Genomic DNA, 13,105 nt, shown 5'->3' with positions numbered 1-13,105 from the left:
ATGATCAGAAGTTCAGAAGGCATATCAGAAGGCATATTTCTGAAGGTGATCACATTATTGCTACTTGATACACAATTTCTTCTCATAGTGGTGTAATCCCAAGAAGCTTCAACTGAAAAACAGGCCCTTAAAATAAGTCTTCAAGCTGTTTTACTACCTACAGTCAGAGAAAAGTCTCCTTTGTTGACTGGTGTCTGTAGAAAATTCTGTGAAGCTATCTTTTTTTGCTCTTTACATGCAGCTGGATAAAAATACTGCAGAAGCAGTCTGTGGTGGATTTCTTGATCTAAATGCTGGGAGAAGGATGCAGTACAAATGCTTACTGATGCTTGCCTGTTTCCTTCAGGGTCTGAGTGGAGGGTATGTGTAAACAAAGCAGCAGATTTGTGAAAATCTGTTTCCTATTACATGAAATTAGTATCCATAGATTTCTTCTCTTGCTAGTTGTTGCAAATTTTTCTCTTGTGAGTGAAAACTACCGAATTTGCTGGAAGGAAGGAAAGAGTTTGTATTGGCTTTTCTAAAATATGTGAGAATTTGCTGTGAAACCAGCTGTCTTTTTTTTCCTTTTTTCTTTTTTTTTTAACATGATTGCTGTGGTTGGGGCTCTTCCAACAGAGATAAAGACCTAACAAGGTCTTCCTGAATGCTGGCTTGTGGAAGTTCACTTGATCTTTGAAGGTCTGTTCTGTCCACATGCCCTTAATGTCAGCAGCTGCAGTGAAGAAATTGAGTTAGAGGGGAGGTCAGGATACTGATGTCCTTGATGCTTAGCTCTGGACAGTTGTCCATCTTGCACTAATGGGGAAAGAGGCTGACATCTGGAAAATACAAAAACAAAAGGGCAAAGCAGTTAGCCTTGAAAACTTTCTAGATACTGCTTAATTAGTTGCCCGTGGCCTTGGAATCTTGTGCATGACCAACATCATGTTTGCACACACACAAGCATTTAAGGCTTAGTAAAACATGAGACTCAAAATCCAATGCAGTTTGTTAAGCTTTTAATGCAACCTTATTGCCATCTCTGTCTTTCTCTGCTGCTTTCTCATCCACCTGGATGTGTTGAAGAAAGAGAATTAGCCAGGCACCTGCCAGCATTAGATCTAAAATAAAAAATACATGCTAAACAATAAGTTAGTTAATAAATTTCATGAACATATGTTTTCTTAAAAAATACATTTAAAAATCCAAACAGAACCACCACTCCACAAAAAAAAAAAAAAAAAAACCAACCAAAAAAAAAAAAAAAAAAAACAACAAACTTACAGAGCATTCTCCTGCCTTTTGTTGATGCTAATTTGGTTTTTCAGAGTTTTGGAATCCCCTGTGATTATTTGCTGTGGTAGTTTGCAATCCATACTCTCAGTAATGGAAATAAATGTGGGATGAGCAGCAGCAGAGACATCACAGTGGTAATCTAATCCCAGCTTTTGCAGCAAAAGCTTGCAGGGATCAGGCAAGGGTTTCTAGCTCTTGGATATACATCTGTGCAATTGATCTGGAGGAGAGTGTCCTCTGGTCTATTGGGGAATGGTGACATTGGCAACCTCCTGCATCTTGTAGGAAATCTTTTGGGAAGCTTTCCCAGGAGTGGAATAGGCAGCTGAAGGGCAGTGCTGGCTGGGGCACTTCAAACAGAGCTGACACTCATTAACATATGTTAATGAGTGTGGGCATTGTGCATGAGCTCCTGTGCTGGTGATGCAGCCCTGAATGGGACAGGACAGAAACACCGACAGACAAATTCCAGATCCACAAGGCCACTTTTGTAGGATTTGGGTTCCTGAACACTTTCTGCTATTCCCAGTCTAGGGAAACAGAGCTAATACTTTGCACTGACAATGATAAGGCCCTGGATATAGCTGGGATGTTTAAATAATTTGCTGGTAGAATTGTGTTGGAAACAGAAAAGCTTCTGTTCACTCTTAACATATTCAGTATCTACTGCTGGCTGGGCCCTGAGACCTCTTTGTGCCATGATGTGTGTATGGCACTTTCAGCCTGCAGAACCGTGGGTTGGAAACACAGCTGAGCTTTCTTTTGTGGCTTTATGTGGGGGTGAAGTGACTTGTTTTTATTGCAGTTGTGCTTAATATACACAGCAATTCTTTGCTTTCCTTATTCGAGGTCCATGATTGCTTTTTCAGATTTCTGGTGGGTGGAAGTTTATAGCTGAGTCAGGCTGGAAGCATTTCCAGGCTCAAGCTGTTTATGTGGATATGTAGATGTGCTTTAAAGAGAGGAAAGCACTCATGTATCTGCCTTTTCTATATTTAGCTGATACTCCCCCGCCCACTTACCTGCCTCCGGAAGATCCGATGACACACGATACCTCGCAGCCCATGGATACCAACATGATGGCACCTGCAATTCCCCCTGACGTGCACAGAGGAGGTAAGAACACCTCCTTCATGTTTTCTGCTTCGCTTCTTAAGAGTAAGGAACCTCCAGAACTTAGGAGTAATAACTGAGCTTTAATTTTGGATGGATGTTGTTCATGAAAATTTTTGTCTGCAGAAAAGAAAAAAAACGGCCGTGTAATTTTTCTTCTGTTGTTATAAAAGATGAAATAGTAAAGCTGGAGATTATTTATAAATGTAAATATTTATTTAAGAGAGGAATCTATCCTATGACTCTTTAAAAATGCAAAATGTATGGGGTTTATTACTTTCTTTCTCCCAGCCAACTCAAAGACCAAAGTAATTTTATGTTTTCTATTGGGAACTTCCACTAATCTCTGAATGGAAAGAACTCCTCTGAGGCTGCAGAACACAGAGTAATCTGCCTGAGGTGTGGCATTGTTAGAGACTTTAAAATTCTGTCTGAAATAAAGGCCTATTGCTTTATGTACTGTGACACAGACATCTTTTTACACATTGCTTGTTAAAGCGGCAGCAGCAGCCGTGGCTGCTGAGCAAAGGGTTCAGTGCATTCATCACCACCTTGTGAGAAATGAGCCCTTCAGAGAACACTTCAGAACACTTGCACACTTGTGGCCCATGCCAAGAAAGAGCAGCAAGCTGCATGCTGTGCCAGAGCGATTATCAAGATCACAAACACATGAACAACTAAACTGTTGTGTGTTTTGGATTTTTTGGTGTTGGTGGGGTTTTTTTGGGTTTTGGGTTGTTGTTTGTTTTGGTTTTTTTTTTTTGGTACTTGTTTTGTTGCTAAGCTCAATGTCTTGTTTCAGGAAGTGTATCTGCCCTCTTAGCACAATTTGGATGGCTTTTGTGTTAGCCTATTTACTCTCTGCTTGGAACGAATTTTACGTGTGATAAACTCAGTCTGTAGCACTTCCATTTTTTGCTGATCACACAGACTACACTTTGAGGATATGAGTATGAAGGAATTTTGGGCCAGAAATTTACTGCCTCAAAATAAATTTATCAAACTTCCTGCCTAACTGCAGACTTGTGCATGTGTGTCCCTCTTCCAAAATGCATATTATAGAATTCTTCTAATACATGAGAGATGATAAAGAAAAAAGAGTTTACATTTTTCTTCTTGCTCTTTATCATTCAGTCTTTCAAAATAAAAATTGTCTATTGATATTTTTCCATTCTAGTAGTTTAGTACAATGGATTTTCCTCTCTGTCCCTTCATTAAAAAGAAAAAACTTTTAGGTGCCCTCACATGTTTATTATTCACATATGTATGCTGTGATAGCATGACTTAAAAAAAATCTGCTGCAGGTTGTAGAAGAAAAGTTTTTACTGTGAACTTACTGCATCATTTTTTGTTGCAAACTTTGTAGAAGCGTGTTCTTCATGGTGATTTGTTAGTCTTAAGAGATTTGATTGAACAAGCTGCATCCTGTCAATGAAGTTGGGTAATTTCCATTGTTGGCCCATGCTGGGAATAGAGAGACTAAACCCACCTGCTCTGCATGACTTAAAGCAAATGTGAGGAAGTCAGTATGAAATCTGTGTGAGAGAGATATGATTAATTCTGTAAGAATGGCCAGCTGGCAAGATTTCTTCCTGACTTTGAGAACTGGGGCAAAGCTGCAGCTTTGATAATTGCTGGCATCTTTATGGGAATTAAAAATGTAGCAACCTCTTACTAATAATTAAAGACTGTTTTTTCTTCTTTTTTTTTCCTTTTCAACAGTGATGTGAAGGGATAGAAAAATGCCAGATTATCAGGAAAGATCAGCTTTTTACCAGTGTTTTAAAGCAAGTTATTAGCAATAAATGCTATACTCAGAAGTTTTGACACAGTGATGTAGGATGTGTTATCCTGCTCTTGATTATTTGCCACCTTTTGTATCTACTGTGTACTGCTGGTTTGAGGAGGACTTTGGTTTTTGTAACAGAAACTCATAGTGGTGTGATCTGTGAACAGAGGAAAATATGAACACTAATCTTAGTGGATTGATATCAGTAGGAAGAAGGGAGAAGGAAACCTCTGGCCAGAAAAAACAAGTTTTCCCATATTACCAGTCTGATTTTCATTTTAGCACTTTGCCCTGTAGTGGGATCTGCACAATTGGTGTTTCAGCAGCAAGTCCAACTTTTCTAGTCTTAGCAGTGAAATAGTGTCCTTCATTTAAAAGAAGGCACACATAAAGCAACCACAACCCCTCAGTAGCCTCCTTTTATTTGGGGCTGCGCTTCATGTTCTGCAAACAAATGTCAATCTCTCTCGGGTTTTTTGAAGTGTCCTACCATTCTCCCAAAAAACCCAGGAAAAAGATTTGGTCATGTTCTGAATGCTGAAAGATTGATCTGCTGACTGTATATTTAAGTTGCCTGGCTGTACTTTGTAAAGTGAGAGATGGTCTTTGATGCAGACTGTGATGCTGTTTCTTCCTGTTGCTATACAACTTTGCAGTAAGCAAACAGGTGACTTGTAGTTAGTTAGTAAAATGAACTGAAGTAGAAATCTATCTAAGGGTAGGAAAGAAAGCTGGGTTGTAGAGTTACAGCATTTCTCTGCTGTCACTGTAAGAAAATGGGGCAAGGATATTGGGGCACTGCTTGGGATGTGCCCATGAGCTTCCTATACATTTCTGTTCATACCTAGTGCCGGCCTTTGTCTCTTCTGAGTCTTGAGTTGAAGTTATTTTACTCTATGTAGCCCAAATGTGCTGGGTTAGGGCTCTTTTCTCCTCAAGGCTGTGTTCCAGCACTGTTGGGCTGTAAGGTTTCCATTGTGGCTTTGCAGATGTCCAGGCCGTCGCTTACGAAGAGCCCAAGCACTGGTGCTCCATCGTCTACTACGAGCTGAACAACCGCGTCGGGGAGGCGTTCCACGCGTCCTCCACCAGCATCCTGGTGGATGGCTTCACTGACCCCTCCAACAACAAGAACAGGTTCTGCCTGGGGCTGCTCTCCAACGTCAACCGCAACTCCACCATTGAGAACACCAGGCGGCACATTGGCAAAGGTGAGCTTGGGATCTGGCCATCCTTTGGCAAAGGTGAGCTTGGGATCTGGCCATCCATTGGCAAAGGTGAGCTTGGGATCTGGCCATCCATTGGCAAAGGTGAGCTTGGGATCTGGCCATCCTTTGGCAAAGGTGAGCTTGGGATCTGGCCATCCATTGGCAAAGGTGAGCTTGGGATCTGGCCATCCATTCTGGTGGGGGTGATGTTTCCTGAGACAGGCCAACCTAGGCCACTTCCCTCAAGAGCAAACTGCTCTTCCCTAGCATGTGGGAGAGGTGCTTGTGTTGGTAAACATATAATTTTCTGGCCTAGTCTTATAAACAAAGTATTGTTCCTACCTGGTTTGTAATTACAGGAAGCTTTTACCCTTAATCAATTTTTATTTGCCTGAAGGCTATCGAAATCTAAATTAGAGGTTAAGGCAGTTTGTCTAATGAAATGTCTTGATTTATCTTGATTATTGCTGTATATGGAAATCCAAATTGTGGTTCTTGGCACCAAATGTTTTAGCTAGCTTTAGTTCTAACATAAATTAGCTATCCTAACATGTATTTTGGGAGATAACCTGCTAAAACAGTTTATTCCAAATGCATTTTTCACAGGCTGGTGATTCTTTCAGTGGGAATTTTGTGCTTCCATTCTGTGTCTGTGTCTCAGCAAAAGAGAAAATCTTCACCTTTATGCCTGACTATTTAATACAGTCCTCTTTTCTGAGAACTCACCTGTAATGCAAATGGCAGGCAAAGCCGAGGTTGCCCCCTGCAGTGCACCATTCCTAAAAGGCACATTTTTTAGGTATTTACATTTTTGGTAAACTGTAAATTTTCTGAGACAGTTGAGGGCTCAGCATGCCTAAGCAGTGGGGTAGATGTGCCAGTTCATGAAGAGGAGAAAAAAACTGAAGCTGAAGAGAACTGTCAGATCCTAAAGTCTGAGCCCCCAGTCTGGAGAGCTTTTCTTTTCATGAGAACTTGTGCAGCTCTCAGTAGTGCACCACACCTGTGTTCTGCCACTCAAGTGTTAATACTTCTTCCTTCTTTTCCTCCCCATCCATCTTCCCAAGTATCAGGATATTTATTTAACACCTCATTCATTTTTCCTGTTAGGAGCAACCCAGCTGCAGGCAGAGTTCTGCTGAAGCACTTAACTGCGTGTGTACCAAAGCAGAGCGTGGGAGAGACAAGGATGCAGTTCAATAAGTAAAGCTGTACAAGTAATGGTGATGTAGAACTGTTCGTCTTTGAGAAAGGAGGAGTAAATCCCAAACTTGAAGACATAGCCATAAATGTTTTTGCAGATCAGGTGGGACTATGTGTCTACCCACACAATTAGTGGCAAAATCTTACATGACAGAGCACAGTCAAGGCTTTCTTACTGGACTGCAGTCGAGTTTTCTAATTCTCTGTGTTCACCTCTGTGATTTGTGACATTGTGGGAGGTTTAAGTAGCAAATAAACGGTTTTTAAACACAGAAGTTAAATTTTCTTGCTTTCTCAAAACCTTTAGAATTGACTTCTACTGACACAAAGGTTCTCTGTATGTTACTTTTTTGGGGCTTTGCTGCTGTGGATGACAGGTGAAGGAGCAGGCACTAGATGGGGAGAGGACTGTAAAATTGGTGTGTACCCTCATTTGGCAGATAGGTCTGAGGAATACAAAGGCCTTTTTTTCCCACCTAGCTTTCTGGAATTAAAGCTAGCTGACAAAACTCAGGCTACCCAAATTACCCAAGACTTTTCCAGAGAATTGAGCTTGGGGCTTCTTCAGTATCTACAAATGATGCAGCAGGTTTCTGCTCTCTCTGCTTGCATTTCTGCTCCCAATTACTGCTTCACTTAAATATAATGAGAAAAAGTTCAAGTGGTCAGGTTGTCCAATGGAAGGCATCAAAACTCCTGTGCTTGCTAGATTGGTGTTGTTGAATATACAACATGTTGATTCCCCATACATACATACATACATACATATATACATACATGCATACTCTTCTTTCAGATTGCCTGCTGATGAAAGAGAAAAGTAGAAATGAAGATAGATGATACTCTGATATGTAATTAAGGTTTATCTCTTTGAACAGAAACCTATCTCTGTGGACACAGAGCATGAAAACAGACACAGAGTGTGAATTTGCCACCTTCTCCTCGCAGGTGTCCATCTGTACTATGTTGGAGGGGAGGTGTACGCTGAATGTTTGAGCGACAGCAGCATCTTCGTGCAAAGCCGGAACTGCAACTACCATCACGGCTTCCATCCCACCACGGTCTGCAAAATCCCCAGTGGCTGCAGTCTGAAGATTTTCAATAATCAAGAGTTTGCTCAGCTCCTGGCTCAGTCTGTGAACCATGGCTTTGAGACAGTGTACGAGCTTACTAAGATGTGCACTCTCCGGATGAGTTTTGTAAAGGTATGTGGGCAATTTGCTTGAGATTATTTTGTAAGCAAAGTAATTTTTTTTTAATGCAGTGATTTTGAATGGTCCAGTAAGTCCCTTCATCAGCCTACTAATGGCTGTTTAATTTTAAGGATGGAATTGCTCGTTAAGTCTGACAGCTCTTAGTGAAATTAAGTATTTGTGGACAAAAAACCATCTGACCCGCATACTCAGAAAGCTTGAGGTGACTTACAGAAGATGTTTCTTCACATAAGTCCTCTATATCTTGACCAGCAACTCCCAAATTAGGAGCTGCAGTCATTATTTAGAATAATATGCATACCCTTCTATTCCAGGAAGGCATGCAAGGTCAGGATTTGTGATGTGGCTGTTGTGTGAGTGTCTGCATCGGTACTGATATGAAAGGGTTGGTCCTTAAATGAAAGTAATCAAATGAAGATGGTGATATGCTGCAGTCCTCTCCATGATGGGAGGATGAGAGCTTTCAGATGTGTTAAGACAGGGGTTCCTAAAATGAAATAGGTTGTTTACAGCTCTGCATCCATTGCCTAAACAGTCAAACAGGACCTCTTGTGCATTGGAAGTTGCCCTGCACAGTGTTCAGAGCTGCTGCCAGCTGTGCTGGGAGCTGGGAAATCCCTTCATTAGGGATTAAACTAATACAGAGCAGAGCAAACTGTACCTGTAGATGTCATAGTCTTCTCTTCAGATCTGCCCCAAAAATGATTCACTTACAAAACAATTTTGAATGCTTTTAAATATCTCTTCATATCTTTGGTAATTACTGTAACAGAATCAGGTATGAGCTGAAACAAAACCTGTCTTAAGTAGAGAAACAGCCTGATGGGGGATGACCACACCCTCTTTCTCCAAGGAGGAATGCTTCTGACTTACTGCTCAGTTTATCATCCCCATCCTGAGAATGATACTTTGGTTCTTGTCAGACAGATGCCTCACTCCCATTTCCACATCAGTCTTATCACTTCATCTTTTAATTTTTTGATCTGTTTGGCAGCATTTCCACCCAATTTGTTCTATTTTCAGTCTTGGCAGAGAAGATTTGAATATCCCCCTCTTCAGAGGCTTTATAGGGACCTCAGGCAGCTGGCAGTGATGTATGGGGAAATTCTGCCCTGCTACAGATTTTGTCTTTAAAGACTTCCATTCCAAGAGACCTGAAGTGATACTTTTCCACATTTATGATTTTTTTTAGCTTCTGATTTGTTTGTTGAAATGTGATAATAGTTGGTGGGTGCTATGGGTGCTGTGCCACCCTGCTGATAATGACTGTTGAAAGCTATTTTGGTAGGAAGCACACTTATCATGTATTTATTATTATAATATAAGGTGATTTGTTTTTTCTTTCCCCACTTATGATTCTGTTTCCAGGGCTGGGGAGCTGAATATCATCGCCAGGATGTAACAAGCACTCCATGCTGGATAGAGATACATCTCCATGGTCCCCTTCAGTGGCTGGATAAAGTACTTACTCAAATGGGCTCTCCTCATAATCCTATTTCTTCAGTGTCTTAAAAGGTCCCAAGCTCCTGCATTTTGGAAACAGTTGAGCCTTGCATGTACTTGAAAGATGTATGAGTCAGACACACGTTTTTTTGTTTTTTTTCCCCTCAGCTGGCAACAGCTGAAAAAGAGCCATGAAAACACTTGACTTCTGTGACCAACTGCTGGGTTCAGAAAACAAAGATAAATAAACCCCTTTGACATACTGTTGGTATAAAGAATTTTAGTTTACATTGTAATATACTGTTGTGGAGTTGATTTACAGGGCTTAGTACAAGAGGGACAACAGAGCCAAAGCCAAACTCAGTGTGCTGGACAGAGTTCCCGAAGGATTTTCCTGCAGCCATCACTCTTAAGGTTCTCCTTTCTTACATTCAGCACTCACTGGTTCCCCCCACGTCCTCTGGAGCTGAGAGTGGATGTTGGCCAAGTCTGCTCCTTGCAGCCTCTCCTCAGTACTTCTTGGAAACACTACACTGATGGCTGCTGTTCTCTTTCAAAGTAAAAGAAAGCATAAGGTTTAATCTCAATAACTGTGTGCTATCTCTGAAATTGTGTCCTGACCATACTGCTGTAAGAATGTTAGGTATGTTCTTTTGCTAAATGTATGTACGGTGTATTTGAAAGTTTAGAAATTAATTAGATTTAGACCATAAAGGAATTAGGAATATTTGAATGGGGGGAGGTGGGACTGGGAGGGGAAAATGACAGCTGAAATGTAGAATATATTGTAAACATAGCGTGTTAGTTTAAACTGAGGTCTGAATTTTGTTGTGCATTTTGTTTTCATAGTGGCTTCATCTTGTTAGTTCTGACTATTTTTGCCTCTTCCTTTTCCCCCAAAGCAATTGTGCAGCTTCTTTTACCCATGAAGAGGACAAAATTATTAATTACTGCAGTTTGAAGGCTGTAGCTCTATGTATTTCAAGACAAATTTGTACAGAGTGCTCTTTAACTATTGAGCAGTTTTATACAGTTTATGTAACAAAAGTAGGCTTTTAATTTTGTGAGAGAATCTTGTTTTGCCAAACCTAGTAACTGTTAATTGTCTGGAGGAGTTCAGTATCCCTGTGGGGGTCTATTTCAAACTTTAAAAAATATATATATTTTTTTAATTTTTTTTTCTGCTTGGTTTATTTGCTTCTCTTTGCTCTTTTATATTCATGTAAGCTGTAGTACTTTCAAGTACTTTTATTCCAAAACTAGTGGGTCCTCTTTACTGGAAATTTTGAATAAAACCTGTTGTTACTGCTTACATTTGATTAAAACCTTGTCTTGTCCACTTCTTAGCAGACTCTTAACAAACCAGATAAAGGTGTGGTCTTGGAGGAGGAACAACTAGAAATGAAGATGTGCTGAGCTTAGATGTAATGATTAGCACAGGTTAGTAGCCTTGCTAAACTCAGGAGCAAGGGGAGGCTGAGCAGCAGAGCTCAGTGTATGTTCAGCCAGACACAGAATGCATCTGTCTGTCTCTGTAATGAGTAATTGAGTGATAGCCCTTTCTGGAGTATGAGTCAATGCCACCTTTTTCTCTTCTTTTTTCCTTTTTTTTTTTTTGGTGGTTTTGTTAAAGTTAATTCCACAGCTTGGCTCTGTATATACATTTTTTTAATTAAAAAATTAAAAGTTCTCCCCTTGCTCAGGGGAAAAAAATCCATAATGTACAAGTTCCCTATTGAGAAGAACCTGCTGCTTTTACATTCCAAGAACAGGTTTTTTGGTTTCTTTTCAGAATCAGTTTGACTTATCTTTTTCATAAAGAAGTGGTCATAGCACAAATGTACGTTTAAAATAAATAAAATCTAGAGATGACCAAAAAGTGGAAGAATGCTGTTTGCTGCTCAGGCACTGTCTTTGTTTTTGATATTTTCAGCCCCTGCTACATAAACTCCCAGCTGTTCCCAACAGTTTCATTGCTTTTTATGGAATGCAGCTGTGAGGTAGTGACTTCTTTTTTAATTAGTGCTGTAACCATGCATCATGCAAGTCTTAAGGAGTGTTTCTACTTGGATGTTTTCCTATTTGGATGATCCTGTGCAAGTTTTGATAAACTTTGAAAAAGCGTTGGAGTAAGAAAAGAAAGTTTTATGTTGTGGCTGCTTTGAATGTTGCTGTCTTTTATGTTTTGGGCTGTAATGCTTCTCTATTTTTCCTAAATAGGGATTAGAATTAGAAAATAGTAGCTCTGCAGTGCCTCAGAAACTTTCAGCAGTAATCTGAATTAAGTGGGACATGCAGGATCCCAGTTTTTCTGAGTTCCTTCTGTTGACAATTTTTCTATAATACTGTTGAAGTGCTGGGTATATAATATTTTCATTATCTGTTCTCCAGCTTTTTGCTTGTGGTGTGGAGATATTAGGTGCAAGGAAAAAGTGTACCTTCATATGAGGGCACAGAATATCTCAGCTGCACTTCATCAAATGAGATGAGTGGATTGGAGTAGCACCTGAGACTCTCAGGTGCTTTTGTCTGGGTTAATTTTTTTCACAGTACTGGTATGGGGCTGTTTTGGAATTGTACTGGAGACAGTGTTGATAACACAGTTCCTTACTGCTGAGCAGGGCTTGCACAAATCCAAGGCTTTTTCTGCCTCCTACCCCACCTGTGAAGAGACTGGGGGTGCACAAGGAGTTGGGAGGGGACACAGCTGGGGCAGCCAACCCCAGCTGACCCAGCATATATCCTGTGACATATGGAGTCATGCTCAGCATGTAAAACGTGAAGAAGGAAGGGTGTTTGGAGTGATGGAGTTGTCTTCCCAAGTTACAGTTATGTGTGATGGTACCTAGATTTCCTGGAGATGGCTGAACACCTGCCTGCTCATGGGAAGTGGTGAATGAATTCCTTGTTTTGCTTTGCTTGTGTGTGCAACTTTTGCTTTGCTTATTAAATTGTCTATATCTCAACCCACAAGTGTTCTTACTTTCACCCTTTCAATTTTCTCCTCCATCCCACCCGGGGTGAGTGAAGGAGCAGTCTCTGAGTGGTGATTAGTTACCACCTGGGGCTAAACCACAACAGACTGACAGTCAGAAACAGAGGAGGTAGGACAGAACTTACCTGGGAAGAAGCAACTGCTGGCTTCAGGCTGCTGTGAAAATTTTTGGAGCATTTTGAAGAAGTCTTCCTTCTGATCTGCCCTGCTTTGTATAGTTGGAGTCAGAAAGCTTTTAAAGGCAAATGACAAGAATGAAAGGAAAAAGAGTTTCTTGCTGACCTCTCACAAAACAGAGAATGTTGAGAACTAAAAACATGGACAGAGCCTACAGTGTCAGCTCTGTAACCAGGTAAGTTCCTGTTGCTTATTTGGTTTTATTTCCTCATAGTTTGCTCCATTTAATCTCCTTGAACAAGAGTTAAACACAGAAGATGCTGCTTAAAAGTCAAGACAAGTCTCTGTTAGGAGTAACTGAAAAGACAGGGATATCTGTATTGAAGAAAGCAGTATATGTGGACACAAATAATTCTATGGAGCTGAATGTGTTTTGAAATCTCTGCTTTGGCTTTTGAGTGCTGTAAAATCAAATAATTCTCCCTGAGCAGAGATGACTTTTTAATCATTTAGGAGGATCTGGTGAATGCTTAAAAGATTTGTTGAAGGCTAAGAGAGGTAGTCATGCTTACCTGTGTAGGTTTAGGAAGGTATGGAAAAAATAATTCATGTTTTATCATATCCTGTATCATAATCATGGGCCTGAGCTTTTAATGCTTACTAACCTGGTATTGCTGTCTACTTTGCTAAAGCATTTGCTGCTAAATCACTGCTCTTGCTACTGTAGCTATTGTCCTGTACTGTC

General features: G+C 40.5%; 1 protein-coding gene across 4 annotated transcripts in view; it reads left to right on the top strand.

The window, feature by feature from the left end:
* The window catches only part of SMAD1 (SMAD family member 1), a 43,614-nt gene extending 33,041 nt beyond the window's left edge, over positions 1-10,573 (top strand). For all 4 annotated transcript variants that reach the window (XM_066547984.1, XM_066547981.1, XM_066547983.1 and 1 more), the window contains exons 4-7: positions 2,278-2,394; positions 5,170-5,391; positions 7,540-7,796; positions 9,174-10,573. In XM_066547984.1, the coding sequence (XP_066404081.1) occupies positions 2,278-2,394; positions 5,170-5,391; positions 7,540-7,796; positions 9,174-9,317 (740 nt within the window). In that variant the 3' untranslated portion in view covers positions 9,318-10,573. The remainder of the gene's footprint in view (positions 1-2,277; positions 2,395-5,169; positions 5,392-7,539; positions 7,797-9,173) is intronic.
* The last annotated feature ends 2,532 nt before the right edge of the window (positions 10,574-13,105 follow it).

The sequence above is a fragment of the Molothrus aeneus genome, chromosome 4 (assembly GCF_037042795.1).
Source record: "Molothrus aeneus isolate 106 chromosome 4, BPBGC_Maene_1.0, whole genome shotgun sequence".
Taxonomy (NCBI): domain Eukaryota; kingdom Metazoa; phylum Chordata; class Aves; order Passeriformes; family Icteridae; genus Molothrus; species Molothrus aeneus.
Note: the sequence above shows the minus strand (reverse complement) of the source record. Positions and strands in the feature narration are given on the sequence as shown.